The sequence below is a fragment of the Crocodylus porosus genome, unplaced genomic scaffold (assembly GCF_001723895.1).
Source record: "Crocodylus porosus isolate Cpor-Errol unplaced genomic scaffold, CroPor_comp1, whole genome shotgun sequence".
Taxonomy (NCBI): domain Eukaryota; kingdom Metazoa; phylum Chordata; order Crocodylia; family Crocodylidae; genus Crocodylus; species Crocodylus porosus.
The window spans coordinates 27,317,729-27,336,526 of record NW_017728913.1 but is presented as its reverse complement, the minus strand read 5'-3'; the positions used below and the strand labels follow the sequence as shown (position 1 = coordinate 27,336,526).

Sequence of the window (18,798 nt, the reverse complement as noted above, 5' to 3'; positions counted from 1 at the left end):
GAGCTGGATGTGGGGGTGGTTGTGAGGCCCACAAAGCCACAGGCAGAGCAGCGACAATGCAGGTCATTGGGTGGTGCCACTCCATCTCCGCCCCCCACTGTCATTCTTGATGGGCAAATGGCTAGTTTGAAGATAATGCAATGAATAAGAACATTGAGGTGAACAATGATAACAATGTGGTAGAAGTTAAATTACTTACATTAGCTAAGCACAGCACTTAATGAAGGTTTCAAATCATGTAAAGTTTATTTTGCTTTACAAATGATTCAATCTCATTCCCATATAAATAAGCAGGTAGAAAGACTCCTTATATAAAATTAGCCATCTCTATCTTATCATGCATCTTAGTCATTGCAGCTTTCTGAAGTAGTTGTGAGGAGGAATTTGAAGGAGGGATAATGGATAGATTCTTGGAGGAAGTTCTATATATAAGAGATAACAAAGGAAAGTGAAGACAAGTTTATGGTGAAAACAGGTTAGTAAATTTTTTAATTTGGCATCTCTAGGATACTGGAGAAAGTAGGAAATGATAAATTTACTTTCCAACCTCTCCTCACCACAAAATTGTTTAAAAATCTTTACTGGAAAACAAGTCATTGGTCACCTTTGAACAATGTGTCACAACAGGAGTGGATTCAGGAAGGGTAAAGAGACTGTGTTGAACATGCACAGTGAATGCTCTGAACTCACCAACATGTGAGCACAACTCCTGCCGGGGCTCCGTAAATGCTGCAAGTTTGCTGAGTTCACCAGCTGATCTCTGCAACTCTGGCTAGAGCCTCTACTTTTATATGGATTCAGAGCTCAGTGCTGCTGCTGCTGCTCATCTCCACATTTCCCCTGTCATGGAGTTCAGTAATCTGGGGGGAAGGAGGAGGCAGGAGAGGGCAAATGGTGGTACTCCCCCTGGGCTCTGGAGCCACCCTCCAGCCAAAGCTTGTGCCAATAGCTGGTGAGCTAAGAGAGCTCACATGTACACAGACAGAGGGTATCTGACCCTTCTCACCATGTTCCTAGATTTGCCTATGTATCACACCAACACCAGTTAAAAAAAAAATCAAAACAATATACCTGCAAATTGAAACATTTCTGGTTTGGGACTTGTTTGGGACTTGGAGACATAATACCTTAGTTTTTATGTACTCAGTCATGAAAAAAAAAATAGTTCCTAAATCAGGGTTACAAGATCTGGCCCTTCAACAATTGAAATATAAAAACCTTATGCTTATTTACTTGATTTTTTAAAAATAACTGACACACAGATTTTATGCTCATTTTTGTCCATAAGAATGGCACAGAAAAAGAGGGAGAGGGATACCATAGAGAAAAATTTCAGTTAGAAGTGTCATGTGCATAACACATATGCATGAAAGTTCTTTTCTTGCAAACACAGAATAATTGTGTACATCTATGAAAATAGTTTAGCTTTAAATCATATTCTAAATTTAGATATTTACTTCTTTGGCAAAGTCATGCTTTCTATTCTATTTTCAAAAACTGAGAGATCTAAAGTATCTTTAGTGATGAAAATAGACATGCACTAAATTGATGATACCTTTTAATGGTAATCACTTTTCTTTTCTTTTGTTTTCTTTTGGTCTACCCTTCCATTTTGATGAAAGTATTTTGAGGGAGTGCTTGATGGAAATGAAATCAGTGAATCATTGCGGCATAGCAATGGCTTGAGAAGTACAGAGCCTATAGACGGGACTTTGCCTCAAATCTACAGTACAAATTTAAGGGTAAAATATGTAGAAGATGTCCCACTTGTCACAACGTGATACCCAGTCATTAACAAAGGCCCTGTCTTTTTGTCTGAACTAATGTCTTCCTATGTGGACCCCGTTAACCTTCATTATTGCCTGTATGTGATAATGTGAAGTGTTAATAAACGTACTTGTCTCCTTAAATTTGTAGTCCATTCTGATCTGTGTAAATCTGGGATTAAAAACTCTACTTTCTGCAAACACTTGGAAATCAACAAGAGAAATAGCTTAGTACCCAGTAAATATTTACTATAGACATTTGCACTAGAAAACTATTCAATAATGATTACTGCAAAGAGAAAGTGAGGGAGAGAGAGTGAAGGAGAGAGAAAAAAACCCCCAAAATACCCCCAATGCAAGCATTTCAAATTAACAAAAGCAAAGATTACAACTATAACCTTAAGCTATTCACACTGCTTACAATTAAAAACCACAAACTACAGAAGATATTTTCAGCAGTTGTAAGTATTATTCCTCAAGATAAGTAAATTATTCAAAATATGTATCAAACAGAGGACAGCATAGTCATGAACCCAAGAAAATTAATATCTTTTGATCATTTTATGGCTGAATATTTTATACAATGATGTTGATATGACAATAAATAACTCATTACCCTCAAGCCTCCTAAGACTTCTAACTATACTGCAAAATCTTTTCCTACAGCTATGGCCATTCTTTAATTATTATTTTTAAGAGCTAATAAAATATTTGTTAATAAAATATTGACATTCAGTTGTATTTAACTTTAATCATTAGCTGCTTAAGCAGTATACATGAAAATCACTTAATATTTTTTTTAAACTTAACTAAAGGCTTTTACAAATAACAACCATGAAATCATTTCTCCTTTTGCTAGTTGTACATAAAGATGATACATTAGGCAATTATGGAAAAGGAGGAAAGAAAAGGAAAAACGCTTCCTCGTTACCTTCTAAAATGAAGACTTCAGTTTTCAATTAACATCCTTCAGGCCAAATCTTTAGTTGGTATATGAGTATTCATCCATCCTGGTTTCACAAGCTATGGATCTGACTGAATATATTTGTAAAGAATTTCCAAGAATAAAGAAGGAATAAAGGGATCATTTTAATGGAAACAAGTGGGCAATTAATGTCATTTTAAATATGAGTCCATTATTATTCCAGTGTCTCTGAAAGTGCATTTACCAGATTAATTTTAGTTTGGAGTATTAGTAAACAGTCCTGTAGTTGGACCTGATCTGGCTAACACATCCAAGTGAAATCCAGTCCTTATTTATTACACAGTGTCATCAAACGTTCTTTGTATATCAGTAGAAGTACTCACAGTAATATGTACCATAGTAATAAGAAGCACAGTACAATCTCATTGTAATAAAGCCCTACAGGACTGGGTGAACAGTACATTAAAATGTGTTCACAATAATATGGTTAGTCAATTTGCTGCATCATAACAAAAAGAATAGTTCCTACTTTGGGGATTAAACAAATGGCAGGGGCAAGGAGGGGAGTGGAGGAAGGAGAGGTTGTTATAAACAGGGCATTATTATAAAGAAGTTGTACTGTATGTGGAGGGTTGGGCCCTTTTTCTGGAGCAACAATTTAAAAATCTTTCGATCAAATTCATCTTAAATATAACTCTCTCAGATCAACAAAACTTGATATTTTATAATCCACTGATTGACTATAACAGCAAAAATGTTATTTCCCAGTTTTTCAGATAGGAGAGCTATAGTACCTTAGTACTTATTTTAAAAGAAGTTATTTAAATCACACCATCAAAACATTTTCATTCCATCATTTTGTATTTCTGTTATGTGTCTGTGCTTTAATAATGGATCTTCAGTTTTCTTGGTTTCGTGTTAATTTTTCATTACTTTTTGTTTACATAGAAATGGTTTATAAAACAGAGAGCTATGGATACAGTAGTTTTGCTGGCAACACTGTTGTTTGGCTTGCAAATGAATGACAAAGGTTTAAAAAGAAAAACTTCAGTGGAGTTTCTCCCGCTTTCCCCAGTGATGTGTGTATCATTCAGTTTGTGGACTGATCTAGTTCTTTCTACCTGCCAATTCAATTAGATGACTTTGACTTTTTCTTCTTAAACTTTGATTTAGCTGAATTTGCTTACATATGTTTAATTCAATAATATAAAAAATAACGTATCTTTAACTAGAGCTATTATTGATTTTTTTCCCCAGAAAATGACAGTCCATTGAAACTGAAATGTATATGGGAGGGAATAGGTTGTGTCAATTTTCTGAAATAAGAAGCTGAAATGAAAAAAACCACTTTCAGTTCTCAGCAAACCATTTATCTTAATTACTTCTGGATACTTGCTTCAGGAAAACATTTAAAATGTCAACTTTTCTAAGCAATTTGGATGGGAAAAGAAAACTGTAACAAGGCAAAACTGTTTCCATCCACTTCTTTTAGCTTTATTTTCTTCTTATTGTAAGGTGAAAATAAAGGTTTCCTTGAGTACTTAATTAAACCAGAATAGATGTGAAGTAGTAGGAAACAGTTTCAAACTACTAAAAATGTGAGCATCACAAAATTCATTGGACTAGTTTGAATAGGATACTATAGCAGGTCTAGTATTCTAATACAAGGTCTGACATGACCCACATTCAGTCTTGGCCTGCTTTTCTCTCTTGTGTCCTGGTGGACCCCATGGTCTCACTTGCTCCAATCAGTCCTTAGGCCTCTTTGAGCTCAAATCAGTTTTCAGGTACCACTGACATGCCCCTTTTTCTTCTCCACCCCTCCCCACCCTGCCAGTCTATCATGGCTCAAAAGTCCACAATAGCTCAGAAACCAAAATAATCATTCACTCTGCCTCAAGTGCCTTCAGGGCCTGTCATCTCCCCAGTAAACTTCCTATTCCTCATGGCAAGGATCATGAGGTCAAAAGCATGCCTTGCCCAAAATTAACAAAACTCACAAACAGTTCCAAACATACAACACAAAATCCCTCCAAGGTGCCTGTTTCCCAGGTGTAATTGTGCCCAAAATGTTCCCTTCCAGCTGTCTACCCAGTTCCAAATCTTCTGAATTTATTCACAATTTCATTCAAAATATGCCCACAAACAGAAGTCATTTTTTTTAGAAGTATGCCTCATCGCCACACAGGGTATATACTTGCCTCCCATGCAGCCTTCTCATATCTGCCACTAGAAGTCAAGACATATTTCATTGATACCGAAGGAGTTGTTCCCAATGTACAGTGGAATAACTCAAAAACCGATAATCAGACCCTCTTCTATATTTTAACCTTTATTTTAAGTTCAAACACTTTCCTTACAAATATTTGCAATTTAACTACTTTTATTTGAAGTATTGATAAATAACGATAGAAGTGAGGCATACAAATTAAACCAATTAAGTGTCAACCAGTCAGAATCCCCACTACTGTATTTCATGTCAACATTACCATTATTATATTCTTTGTTCTCGAATAATGCTAGACACTGGTTTGCTAGTGATTCTCAAACAGGGTGTCTTGAGGTACTTTCAAGGGTACTACGTAATGGCATACTGCTAGGTATGTAAACATGACTTACAAGATAAACCCAAAGGGCATTTATACACATGCTCTAGGAGTGGGCGGTGGGGGAGTACTTTAATTAGAGTGGTTCCAAGAGCTGCTCTAATTAAAACACCCAGAGCATCTTGTGCAACAGTATCCCCACACTTAAAAATGGTGATAGGGCTCTTTAACTAAAGTTCATTCAACAAGTTTTAACTAAAGGGCTCCTGCCAACATTTTTAAGTACATAGATGCTGCTACATGAGATGCTGGAGTCTGCTGGAGCATGGTTATTACCACACTTCAGCAGACTCGTTAATTGACCCTGCTCCAACATGCTGTAATTACAGCATGTTGGAACAGCCTCGCTGCTGTATATAGGTGCCCAAATATTTCAAAGAGGAATCCATAATGTCACAAATATTTTAACCTGGAGTTGTCTTTCTGAGTTCCTTTCATTAGAAAAACTGTTCTATTACTTTTTTGTAGTCATAAACTGGTAAAAACTAAAAGTTGGCATTTTGAGGGGTGCCTTGAATGTAGCCAGAAGTGCTCCAAGTCTAAAAAGGGGTGCTTTGAGTCTAAAAAAGTTGAGAATCACTGTGGTAGGCATTGAACTAAACTGATGGTCCCTCCCCAACCATGAGGTTTGCCTAAGCAAAAGCAGGCAAACTGTGCTTTAATTGGGAAGAAAAAGAACAATAATAATAATTAATTATTTGATTTTATGCTTTTTGAATAGATTACTTTTAAAAGTGGTGGTTAAAATCTGAACCTTAATAAAGCCACTGAATCCATAAGAGTTTCTCCAACAACTTCAGAAGTGCAAACATTTAACCCAACCAAGTGGTGGCATAAAGAAGGTGCTGAAGTAAGGATAAAATACTTTGTTTTCAGCAGTTGGGAAGATTTATATAACCAAAGATTGTCTTACTTTTCTTGCAACAGGATGATGAGGTAAGAGAAAGTCGATTCAGTTTTACAGCCTATGGAATGGGGCCATGTCTGCAAGCAAAAGATGGAGTGACTCCAAAAGGGCCAAGTAATCCTGTTCAAGCTGCACCAAAAAGTTCTGATGAGATGAGGAAGGTATTCATTGACCGGGCCAAGAAGATAGACACCATTTCCAGAGCTTGCTTCCCATTAGCCTTTTTGATTTTCAACATTTTTTATTGGGTCATCTACAAAATCATTAGGCATGAGGATATTCACCAATAACAAGATTAAAGCTTCTAGTACATACAGTTTGGGCTGGCATATTCAGCTGGAGGTGTTCCATTGCAAATGTGTGTGCAGATACTGCCTGGGCTAGTTAAAAGGCACAGAGGGGGGGAAAAAAAGATTTCATTTGACTTGCTATGCAAAGTCACAATGGGATTGATGAAGACTGGCACCCAAGGAAGATGCAGTCTGATACTACAAAAATTTATATGCATTTACTAAATGTAATCAATTTTTTCATAGTAAATCACACTATATGATAGCTTTACTGCCAACGTGTTTATACATACTGTTACTTAGTGGGATAATTGTACGGTACTCTTTAAAGTTCCTTACGATTTTTTAATTCATTTGTATTTTTAAATTACAAAAATGGGTCCAAAAATGTCTCCGATAAATTCATAGATTATACAAACAAAGATTCTACTAAAATTTCTAACTCTGATTTCAGTCTTACAAGATCACAGACTACTGATTAGTGTTTTAGTCTAGCATATTTTCTTGATTTAGTAATTCAAATGGGATTTGTAATGAGAACAGGATTTTTTAGGGTTTTTTTGTGTGTTTTAAACTTCTTACTTAGACAAAGGACTTCATAAATTAATTGCAGTCCCTCTGGAGATTTAAATGTGTGTCAGTGTAATGCCCAATGTAGCACAAGGTATCTAACTGCCTAGTCTGAAGTCAGACATCCTGGTACTGTCACATATCACAATGAGACCATGTTGCTATTTTGAAAGGACTGTTCTGTCTAAATATTTTAATTACCTATAATTCACTCTTTGATGAATCAAAAGAAAAACATTTTTTATCCTTTTGATAGATTTTTTAATTTTTTTCCTCATCAGATAACTTATACACAGAGTATTTTGGGGGACAAGCTTGGTAGAAAATTTTATGATGTCTCATTTTTAACTTGCTGAAAAATGACATAACATACTAAAAGTCTGAAAATTGTTTGCCGTATACATATTGTTTAAGTAATTCTAGCTGAAGCATTTTGAAGATGAATATAGCAGTGTTTATGCACGTATAACTCCCACTGTTTTCAGTGAGATTATAATGTATGTGTTCATAGAGATTGCTGGCTCAGTCTTTTCTTATGTTTAATGACTTGCTCAGTGAGGAGATTCTGACAGGATTTCTTACATACTGGTAGGAAATATTCTGTATCTTTGAAAATATATTTTTTTTTAAATGAAAAAAGACAAGGATATTCTTTTATTTTTACTGTACTTTACCATAATAGGAGAATTTATTAAAAAATTGGAGAAATTCTTCCTTACTTAAAATTACATGGATCATATTAATTTCTTCTTTAATTTATTATATAATCAACTCTTTTTATGGTATTAAAGAAACAACAACATTGAAGTGAGCAATCTGGCCACATTTTTTTCTATTAACAAAAAAAAAAAAACTTGATAGCTAGAGGGAAAAATTTTACCTGGTATTCCAAACCTGCAGTGAAATCCTGTCACTGAAACAATTTGTTTTTGCAAATTTGTTATTTAGTTTGAGTGTGTTTTAAATGTTTGGTTTGTTATTGCTCACAGTGCATACACAAAAGCAAAATACAGCTGAAAGCGAACATCTGCCGCATAGCTAGTGGCATACTGCATATGAACGAACCGTAGCAACATATCATTTCATTGAAGATTATGATGTGGTGACCTTGTTTTAGTTTTTCTCTGAGGATTAGCTAAGAATATTTGAAAAATAATGGCTACCTAGATGTGTTAAATGGTCTTAGAAAACAACTTAATAACTCTCTTCAGTGTTATTTTATCAGTTTTTCATGTATTGTTTAAAAAAGAAAATTCATTCTGAGCAATGATTTATAGATATGTAGTACTGGTTTCACTGATCTGTTGAGAAAATCTGTTAAAAAATGCTCGGGGAAAGTAGTTAGCTGTGTTAGTCTGAAGTCTGGCGACAGGCAGGTAGATTTGTACCTTATAGGGAGCATCTACATGTGTGCTTTAATGTGCAGTAGCCTATTTTACTGCACACCAAAACATCATGTAAAAAACCATTTGATTATGCTAATGTGCAGTAAAATAGGCTACTGCACATTAAGCATCACTTAAAAACTGTGCCCATTCATTACTGTGTATTTGAGGCAGCCTAATGTGCATTTCTTTAGTACATCACATTGGAGGTACTAAATTTAATATGCATTAGCAAAAGTACTTTAATGTATGTGTAGACTAACTAAATCAAGATGCTTAAGCTTTCATAAGCAGCAGCTTGCTTTATCAGGTGCTCAGAAAGGGCTGCAGGAAGCACAGCTTCTTAACAGAAAGCAGGGATTAGAATATGAAGGGTAGAGAAAGGGAAGGGGGCATTTTTGGAAGAGGCAAAATGAGGAAATGAGAGGAAACAAAGCAGTTAAGCAATTGAGGGGCCTAGGGATTATAAAAGGTAACTGAGATAATGAGATAAAAATCTATTGTCTTGGCTTGGACCTGGGCTGTTAAACTTTAGAGGGGCCAGGGTCTGCACAGGTCATAGTCTTCATGAAGTGGGGGGGCTGCACAAGCTCCTCATGACCCTTGCTGTGTGAGCAAAGTGACAACCCCACTGCGGCTACTGTATAAGCCACCCTGCTGCTGCTATGTGAAACGCAGGGTCCCCCACTATGTAAGCTCTCTCACTGCTACCACCACTCTGGCAATCACCTTTCCCCTCCCCGCCTCCACTGCTGTGCAAGCAGCATGAATTCCTCTCTACTACCATCACGTGCCTCCTCCCCACTGTCGTATGAGCCCCTCTGCTGCACCCACTCTGTGGGCAATCCCTTCCCACTGGTGCTGCCATGGGAGCAGCATGAGCCCTCCCCCATTAGTGTGCGGGGCAGCAAGCTCACTGGCCTTCCCATCATGCCATCCTGCCCTAGAGACCCTAGCTACAACTGCCACACCAGGCAAAATAACAGAGATAGAGGCAGCCAGGCAGGAGCCTGAGGGCTGCACATTAACCCCTTGCAGTCCAGATATAGCCTGCAGGCCACCAGTTGGACAGCTCTGGTTTAGATCATACTTAATGAAATCCAGCCTGTGGAAGATTTCTTGTTCCACAATTTTCAGATTAAGTTCATTTTTTAAATTTTGCTGAGAACAGGAACATTTAGATCAGTGGTAAAATGTCCAGGGAGGTTAAAATGTTCTTCCATGGGCCATTGTATCTTTCTGGAATTGATGTCAGAGCAGTGTTCATTTATTCTTTCATGTAGGTATCTCCCCATTTGTCCATGTAGACAGCACAGGGGCACTATAGGCAAGTAATGGCACATAGGATGATTGTAAAGAAACTAATTAATTAATGTTATATTGCTTGTTATTCGATGAGGGGGCACAGCTGGCTGCTGGGTCTAGAGCAACATCTTGTGCCTTTGTGAGAATAGGAGTTAGGTAGTCTCCTGCTGGACTGATGTTGTTTGAAGCTGGGGAGCTGTATATAAACCAGGACAGGTCTGACGGCCATGGCTACCAATACTACTATATTTGCCAGGTTTTGATTCAAGTTGTTGGGGGGGGGGGGGGTTAGTATACCTTACAAAAAGAGAGGTTGGCCTGTTTCAATTTCCATTGAAGTCAACAGTAAGTCTCTGACTTCAAAGGAACAAGATTGGGCCCATTATCAGGAGGCATTCATAAAATAGCATATAATCATCCAGGCTTGTCTTTTTCTTTCTTTTCTAAATAGCTATACTGACCTCACCAGACACCCTCTGTCCAGTAAATAAGTTCATTTAAAACAAAAAACAAAAAAACATAACTTGGGCCAGAGCCTCAACTGTTGCTAATACAATCAATGGGCGCATCCAGGCAAGTTCAGACATGCAGCATGCAGTGCTGCACACTACACACACACACTGCACATGCAAGCATTCCCCACGCTGCTACCTTGCAACCCGGGAGGGGTGTTGACTCTGAGAGATATTACTTAAATAAATGGGGTGGTGCATGTGGCAGAGACTGGCTGACTGGAGCCATGCTAGCCAGGTCCCTGCTGCAGGATTGCTGCAACTGCAGCTCTGGAGACCCTCAGGACCTCAGATAAGGTTGCTGGGGCCAGAACAGTTGCTGGCCCCAACTTCTCCTACCCCACCTGGGACAATGTACCATGCACAAGACTGTGTTTCCCTAGAATACATGTGGCATGGGCATTCCAGGGAAACACACATTTCCACTCAAGGGGATGTACCCCAATAAAGCTACACCAATTTGCACCAGCAAAGGATCTGGTCCATGCTGTATCTTTTCCAAAATTCCAATAATTTGACTATTACCTGCACACATGCAATACCATTACTATGAAGAGATTTGAACAGAGATAAATAACACATAATGTATCATTTACTGACTTAAGTGAACTTTAATAGTGGGAGAGAAGAATTAAGACTAAGGAAGAAAAAATATATTTTTAGAAAAAAAAATTAGATGGGGGAAGGAAAGAGAGAGAGAGAGGGAAGCTGATTTTGCAAGGCAAAACTGAATGAAGAACTCCTTCATAAGGGAAGACAATCAGTGTATTTCTGTAACTACTGTGCATTTAATGATACGCTACACAATCTAATACAGTATATACATTATTAAAAGAAACTTATGACCCTTCAGTATAGTTGCTCTACTGATATTCCTCCTGGAATGGAACTATATATATTTATTATTTGATAACAGATAATGTATTGATACTAAGGGGAGCTATACTTATACTGAACAAAATATATGACCTTCTAGACAAGATGATTGCAAATTACTTCTAAATTTATATTTAAAATTAATAGAATTGTATATATTTTTAAAACAAGACAAAAAACTGTCATTGGAACACAATAAAAATGTGGGAGTTTTTTGTCAATTAATACAATATTTGGAATGTAATCTTGACCCACTTGTGCCAATGATCATGGGCTCTTTACTGCAGAAGGACCAATATTTCCTTGTTAGACAATAATTCTACACTTTTGACTTGAATCTTTATAATTACCTAGGTAACAGGGGGCTATGCAGTCAGCTAAGAAATGTATGGTTCAGGAAATGGCACTGTAACCAGTTGGCAGTTTGCAGCTTAAGTTGAATTCAAAATGTTCTTATTCAAATGAATGTAAAAACAAAGCAGTCATATATTATATAACGAAGGCTAAGTACAGACAGTCAAGAAGCCTAAGGCTGAATTGATTCAGTCTTTGCAGGTTAGTCTAAACTGCACAGATTAAATTGAAACAGAAGTAAGCAGACATTTACCTTTGATTCAGGAAATGCAGTCACATGCCTGCAGTGACTCAGGCCAGAAGCCAGAGGCATGCTAGAGCATAGCTCTCTAGCTGTATATTCACTTCCTTTTCCTGCTGCCCCAGGGTCTCTGGGAATTACAGTCCAGAGTTACATTAACAGGACTCTGCAGGGTTGCTCATCATTTCCTCTTCCTGATTCCAGGTGCCTCTGGGATTTGTAGTCCACAGGCACAGTCAGCATTAAGTTTGAGTGGGGGAAGGGGTGTTTAACTGCCCTCCTTGGCCCCAAACCCCAGCCAGGATTTGGTGGGGAGCAGTCCCCCCTCTGCAGACTGGGCTGCATCCCCAGCCAGGCTTGCCCCCCACCCTGCCTCTGTCAGCCAGCCTTCACTGCTCTGGCTAAGAAGCCAGAGGGGTGAAGCCAGCCCTGCTCTCTGGAGCAGACAATACAGCCCAGCCCAGGGCTGGAAAGCATCCTGGGATACTGAGGGACTGTGCATTAACTTAAACTAGGAAGGGGTCTGGGACAGAAGTTTCATAAATGAGTTTGACCCAGATCAGTTAAGTCTGATATTATATTCAACCAGATTTATCTTAAACCAGTTTCAGCCATTTTGAAACTGGTTTATGTGTACTGAGCTTCTGTTCCATTGGAGGTTTAAACTAGTTTCTGATCACTTAAAGCAGTTTATGGGTAACTTCAGTCCCTAGCCAGAATGGTCAAGATTTTAAATTTTCTTGTATCACAAAATTCTGTCTTCTAGTGCCTAAGGAAGAAAATCCAAATTACCAGAAAACAGGCTAACCCTCCACATGTGATCTAATGGAGGAAGACACATTCATTTTTCTAGTGCAGTCATCATCATCATTTTTGAAGATTTTAGTCCTCAACTTGATGCTTTTGTAATGCTAGAACAAAAGTAAAGGCACATTATAGTCAAAAGTATGTAAGTCCCTATCCTGCAAGCTAAGCACCAAAACCTCAATGTGAACAGTAAGGGGCAGGTTGCAGTATCTATGGCACACTTCTTCAGAGGAAAAGCAGCAAGAAAATCAGCCAGACATTATTTCTCAAGGCTTCTCATTGCAAACAAAAGGTGACTAAACTACTCCATTAATTAGCATGAAGAAAACTTTTGCCTTTGAGCTCGCCTGATCATAGGGCCTTTGTGGAGCCAGGCAAGAAAAGAAACAGTTTCACAGCTGAGTTCTGTCTACCTAAGTATAAAAATTATAATGGTCTGGTCTTTGCAATATCTTTTTTTTCACTTGTGCATCTGCAGACTCTATACAATTCTGCTTCTACATGCCTGCTTTCTATGGTTTTGTCCTGAAGTTTTAAAAAGAAAGTGATTTAGAGGATTAGTCTAATAAAACAATACCAGAGACAGATAATTTGAGGCAGTAATGTAACAGGGAGGTGACCAGGACACCTATCGTAGACACCTCCTGTGTGTGTGTGTGTTGGGGGCAGGCGGTTGGAATGACACAAAAATAGAAGCTGTGGCCGAATGTGCTACCACAGTCCACACAGTGGCAGCTCAGCTGTACCACAGACATGGAGCTGCCTTGCCACACCTCTAGTTTGAGTTAGTTTGCAAACAACTGGGGTAGGAATAATGGCTGAACATGGGAATGATGTTCATTTTTTCTCTAAGCTCTCATGGTTATAAACTACTGCAAGACCATTTTAGGCTGGACATAAGGAAGAATTTCTTTACTGTCCGAGCCCCCAAGGTCTGGAACAGCCTGCCATCAGAGGTGGTTCAAGCACCTACGTTGAACACCTTCAAGAGCAAATTGGATGCTTATCTTGCTGGGATCCTATGACCCCAGCTGACTTCCTGCCCTTTGGGCGGGGGGCTGGACTCGGTGATCTTCCGAGGTCCCTTCCAGCCCTAATGTCTATGAAATCTATAAGCATGCCATATTGCTGGCAGTAAATAGGGGATAAACACTTGAATTTTGAGTAGCAGCTATTCAGTGCACACTCATCTATTAAGGCAGCCCTTATCCATAAGGAAATGCACAGAGTTTTTTTGGCTCAAAAGTAACTCCTTTTCCGAACCTTTTGTCTCCAGGAAGGGGAATAGGATAGAAATGGAAGGAGAGCCTGTAGCATTAGTCATTGTGCCAGGAGGATAGGGAAAACAAAGAAAATGTTAGGGCTTTGATCCTTGAGTGGTTCCCCTTGATTGCACAGCCATGAAGACTGCTTTTTATATGCCTGTGAAGGCCCTTCGGGATATCTGCAGCACACTGTCTGCCAGACCTTCCTTACCTAAAGGAGAATAAAGAACACACTCAGTGGGTCCTTTCTATCATATTGTATTCAATTCCTAAGGACTCTTCATTTTCTGGGATCTAATACATGGTTAAATTCCTCACTCTAGCAGCTTGAAACATGGTAAAATTCACACATTAAGTTTCTTTTTAAAATAATTTCCAAATGCTAGGTGTTTTTCCAAAATGCCCTCACATAGTAAGGGTGCTTGATGTTTCCAGATGGCTGCTCTAAGATGACTGGAGAAATTAATATATATACTGTGTTCATTTCTACAATATGATATTATACTAGCCTACTGTGTGTGTCTGTGTATGTGCGTGTGTGAACATTTTATTTTACATATAGTATAAACGTAACATACACTTATCTCCCCGATCATTTTAAGAAATGTTATTAGGAAACAGTCCTGATAAAATATAATATTTTATTATTTAGGAGTCTTCAAAAGGACAGTTAAGCTAAGCTATCTCATTGCTATCAATTTATTGTAGTTCTGAGGGGCCTGACTGCAGTTTTTTAAATGGGTTAAAGGACTTCACAGATTGGGATTCTTTCCCTTTCATTTGAGATTAACCACATATAGGTTTTCTCTGAATTCCCTTTGATATTTTTTTTCTGTCTTATGGATCTTTGTTTCTCTCATTTCTAGTTTTTGCACTCCTTTTTTTTCCAGGTTGCTAAATTTAAAGAATAACCCCCCCCCCCAAGAAAACAATTGTTTAAATTGCTACACAGGCTGCTACCTATGTAATTCAGATATGCACTTTAGACTCAAATAAGGAAATGCTTCCACTTTTTATTATAACCAGTTGCTGAATTACTGTTTGAGAATGTAGATAAGAACAAGATAAAGATAAACTCTATATAAGCTTTTACCTATAGAAATAGATAAAAATAAGAGTCTTCCTTAACCTTAAAGAAAAAGACTCAAATGTCAAAAGAATGAAAGACTTCTCAGCAATAATTTTGTATTAGATGAAAATGCATAAATATAATTACCAAACCTATTTAAATGGTTGGGTGAGGGTGATATATTTTAATATTTATATTTATTACTTCATAGTCTTTATGTGAAAATCCTATTCTCTGTTAAATTATTATAGGAATTAATAACCAGATATAATAGAGCTGAATTTGATCTTCTACTGCTAAAGTGCTGAGCAAGCAAATGATTTCTTACAATATCTCTGAAAGGTAGTGAAGTATTTTTATCCCCATGTTAGTATTAAAGTTGCCATGTGGGTATTTAGAGGAGACGAGAACAATATCTGATCAGTATAACATGTATTTTTCCTTGTGAAAAAATATAAATCAGAAAATAAACTGTACATAACAAAGGGAGTTTTTCATTTTACAACGGTTATTTAAAAGGTGCCTTTAAAAGCACACGTTACATACAGTAGTTCCTGAAATATTATCAGTTTGGAAGACTTGTGTAAGCAGCTTAGTTTGCTAGGTGGTTAAATGCCAGAGAAATGTTGGCTCATCCTATATTCTTGACATGCTTGAATATTATTGCACTTCTTCACTTTCATCTTTGTGAAATATGCAAGAGACATTTATTAAGTTTGTATTTTAAATGTACGATAGAATGGTATTAATGGATGAAATGGACTTAAGTACATGTTGATGTTCCATGGATATGTAATTGTGAGTTATATAAAAAGAAATTGTGCCATAAGCTTTCAAAATAATATTTTAACATAATATACAATAGCTTGTGTGATAGTGATCTTTTTAAAAGGCTACAGCAAAAAATATTAATATGATAGTGTGTTAATTATTTGTCTGTGCTTTTTAAACATACCTTTTTGTGAAATCTGTCTAGAGAGCACCAAATGGCAGGTAATGAAAAAGTATTTCTTTTTAGTAAAATTCTATAAGTGTCATGCATGAATTTCATTCAATTCCTTTTTATTGTATTATGGTATCTTATATTGAGCACTAAAACTAACATTCTCTACTGACAGAGGTGTTAAATTGTGTGACGTTTATGATATTATTCATGTCATTGTAGATATTTTGTTCTAAAAAATAAAGCTAACTTTTTTCAGAATACCGCACAATTTTTATTTTATTATTGTTTATTTGTCATGCAAAACAAATGACTCAAGGTATAGACTAGTAGGCAGATTAAAGACGACCATTACCTTCCCACAGATCCACCACCAAGTTTAGACCTTTACCTTTAGTCCATCAGTGGCCTTTCTGGAAAAAATCAATGTACTCCAGACAAGGATACCAGGGTGAAATAATGCTATAATTGCTTTATAGAATTGCATCCCTCCTTCAAAGTTCTTTAGCACAAGAGTGAAGTCCCAGATTCAACCAACACTTCAAGTGAAACTGCCCTTCAGAGAACAATTTGCAATCAAGTATAGCTGAAGCATCAGAGGTCCTGGTTCCATCTGAAAGTTTTTGTAAATTTCTCTTTGTTGCAGAATTAAATGAAATTCCAGAAGTGACCCCACTCAGCTAAATTCTCAGATGATTTTATTATGATGATGGATGTTGCTTAGCCATGCCTTCACTGTCTGCTTTTCTCAGAAGGTGAGCAAACTTCTGATCAAATTAAGACAGATGCATAAAGTATGGCTGTGCGACAGGACTGGCCCTCCAGAGGCAGCCATGGTATCCCCTGGTGGCCATGCAGTTCCTGACCTGCTCTGGCTCCTTAGGTACCCTCCCTCTCCTGCAATTCCTTTGATAGAATAATTAGGTTAATTAGGTAATTAGGACCTCAAGGTCCCAGAGTACACCCCCTTATATTCATGGTCCAGTGAGTCCCTCTGGGACCCAGCTGATCTCAGTCTTGCCCTCAAGTATTAAGTGGGAATCTCCTGGTCCCACCTATGCCTCCAGGACACCAGTTGCCTTAAGAGCTATTCGTGGTCTTCTTCTGCCCCTACAGCCATGCCCATGCCTCATGGAGATTACTTTATATTGTCCACTGAACCTGATAGAACTGTCTGTTAATCAGCTAATCCACTTAATCTGCTGGACCCCAGACCCTGGCAGGTCTGTGCTCCTGGCCCTTGTCTGTCTTCCACCAATATTGGGTTTCAGCCCTCTTCCTGGCCTTAGCCCCCTCAGCTCTAGCCTGCTTAGTTTTGGCTTCCCTATTGTGGCCTTAGCTTTCTGCTTTCTCAGTCACTAGCCCCTGCATGGCTATCATAGCCTTATCCTAGTCCTCAGCCTCCTGAGCCTCTATCCCTGAGCCAGGCTGCTTCCTCTCACACTCTAGTAGACTTGCCTGGCCCTCTCTTCTCCAAGCCCCTGGCCCTAATACCTCACCAGCCTTTGGCCCTCTCAAGTTAAGCCTGCTCTGGGCCCTCCATTCTCTAGCCCTGTTATGGCAGCTTTACACCTCTCTTAGCTCTTAGCCTCCTAGGCCTCTGACCCCAGGCTGGACTGCTCCCACTAGCCTTGTCCCTCCTAGCCTCAGCCTGCTCCAGTCCACAACCCTCTGGGTCTCTGACCCCAGACTTATCTGCCTGACCCTGGCCTTAATTCTTCCAGGCATAATAGCTGAAGCTTAATGTAGCACACCAGCCTCAGGCCCCTTTGGGGTCCCTGACCCCAGGTCAGGCTGCTTGCTACTGAGTGTCTGCCAGGCACCCCTCTGTATCCTCCCTAATAGCCACATCCAGTCCTCTGGTATTAATAAGAACATGAAAACAAACCCACTGTCTATCTAACAAAACCCTCCCCACACTGGATCTTAACTTTCCTGCAAGTCATAAGTCCAGCTTCTATTTTACTTGCAGTTCTCAGGGACTTCTTATGTGAAGCCAGTCCCTCTCCTGCAGCCATCTGGCTCAGGAGCTCCTCCTGTTCCTAATGCTGGGTTTATGTGCCCTGGAGCACTGTCTCTTTTGGTCAGGTGACCCTAATTAAGCACAGGAGTTTCCCTTTGGGCTTAATGATCAGCTTGCTTATTATGGTGCAGTTACCTCCTGCTCAGCTGCCTGCAGCAAAATTTACTTAAAGTAACAGGAGCCCAGGGCTCCCAGTTACAGGCTTTTATAATACAGCTGTAACAACAGTGCTGTAATGCTAAGGTACAAGAGATAGCAAGTGCACAAAACATGATGGTGTGCCAGCATTTTAACCAGTCAGTGTGACCCCTGATCAGTACATGTATCATGAAGATAATCAGGTAAGTCGGTCCTATCATGAGGCATGAGACAGTAGAGTGTGTGAAACAGAAACATAGGAAAACAAACATTATTCCACAGTAGCTCATTTAAAATTAATCTAAAATGGACTCTACAATTTGGGTTAACCAACAGATGCATTCACAATTTGAATTGTGTCATGTGGATACAGGCCTTTTTAATATGAAAAAATACAGGTTACAGGCTTATCTTGCTTTATGAGGGTTCTGTATGTGCGAATTCACTCTTATGTGATGACCCTTTTTATACCAAAAAATCATTATATGCATGGTAACTTTTATGCTATTGGTGTGGTGGAAGCTTGGAGTTAGCTGCTTTGTGCAGTGCAGTGTGGGAGTAATGCACACCTAAATATAGTCTCCTATGTGGATCTGTGCTCCTCAATCATTGTCTGTGATGTGTTTTTGTAGTAGTTGCCATCCCCATTATGGCTTCTAAATGTCCCGTTAACTTATCTCCTCCTCCCCTGGTACATCAATGAAGCCTTCACTACCATCTCTTCACACCAACTAAACATTCACCACCACCTTGTGCTTGTGTGTACTGTCTACTGTTAGTGAGTACCAAAATTGCCTTGTAAAAGTGGTAGAAATG

The 18,798-nt window shown here is 38.5% G+C and overlaps 1 protein-coding gene across 1 annotated transcript in view; it reads left to right on the top strand.

Moving 5' to 3' along the window:
- GLRA3 (glycine receptor alpha 3) overlaps window positions 1-6,503 on the top strand; it is a 99,421-nt gene extending 92,918 nt beyond the window's left edge. Inside the window, 1 exon segment of the mRNA XM_019534346.1 lies at window positions 6,225-6,503. Within this exon segment, the coding sequence (XP_019389891.1) occupies window positions 6,225-6,503 (279 nt within the window).
- Window positions 6,504-18,798: the final 12,295 nt, after the last annotated feature.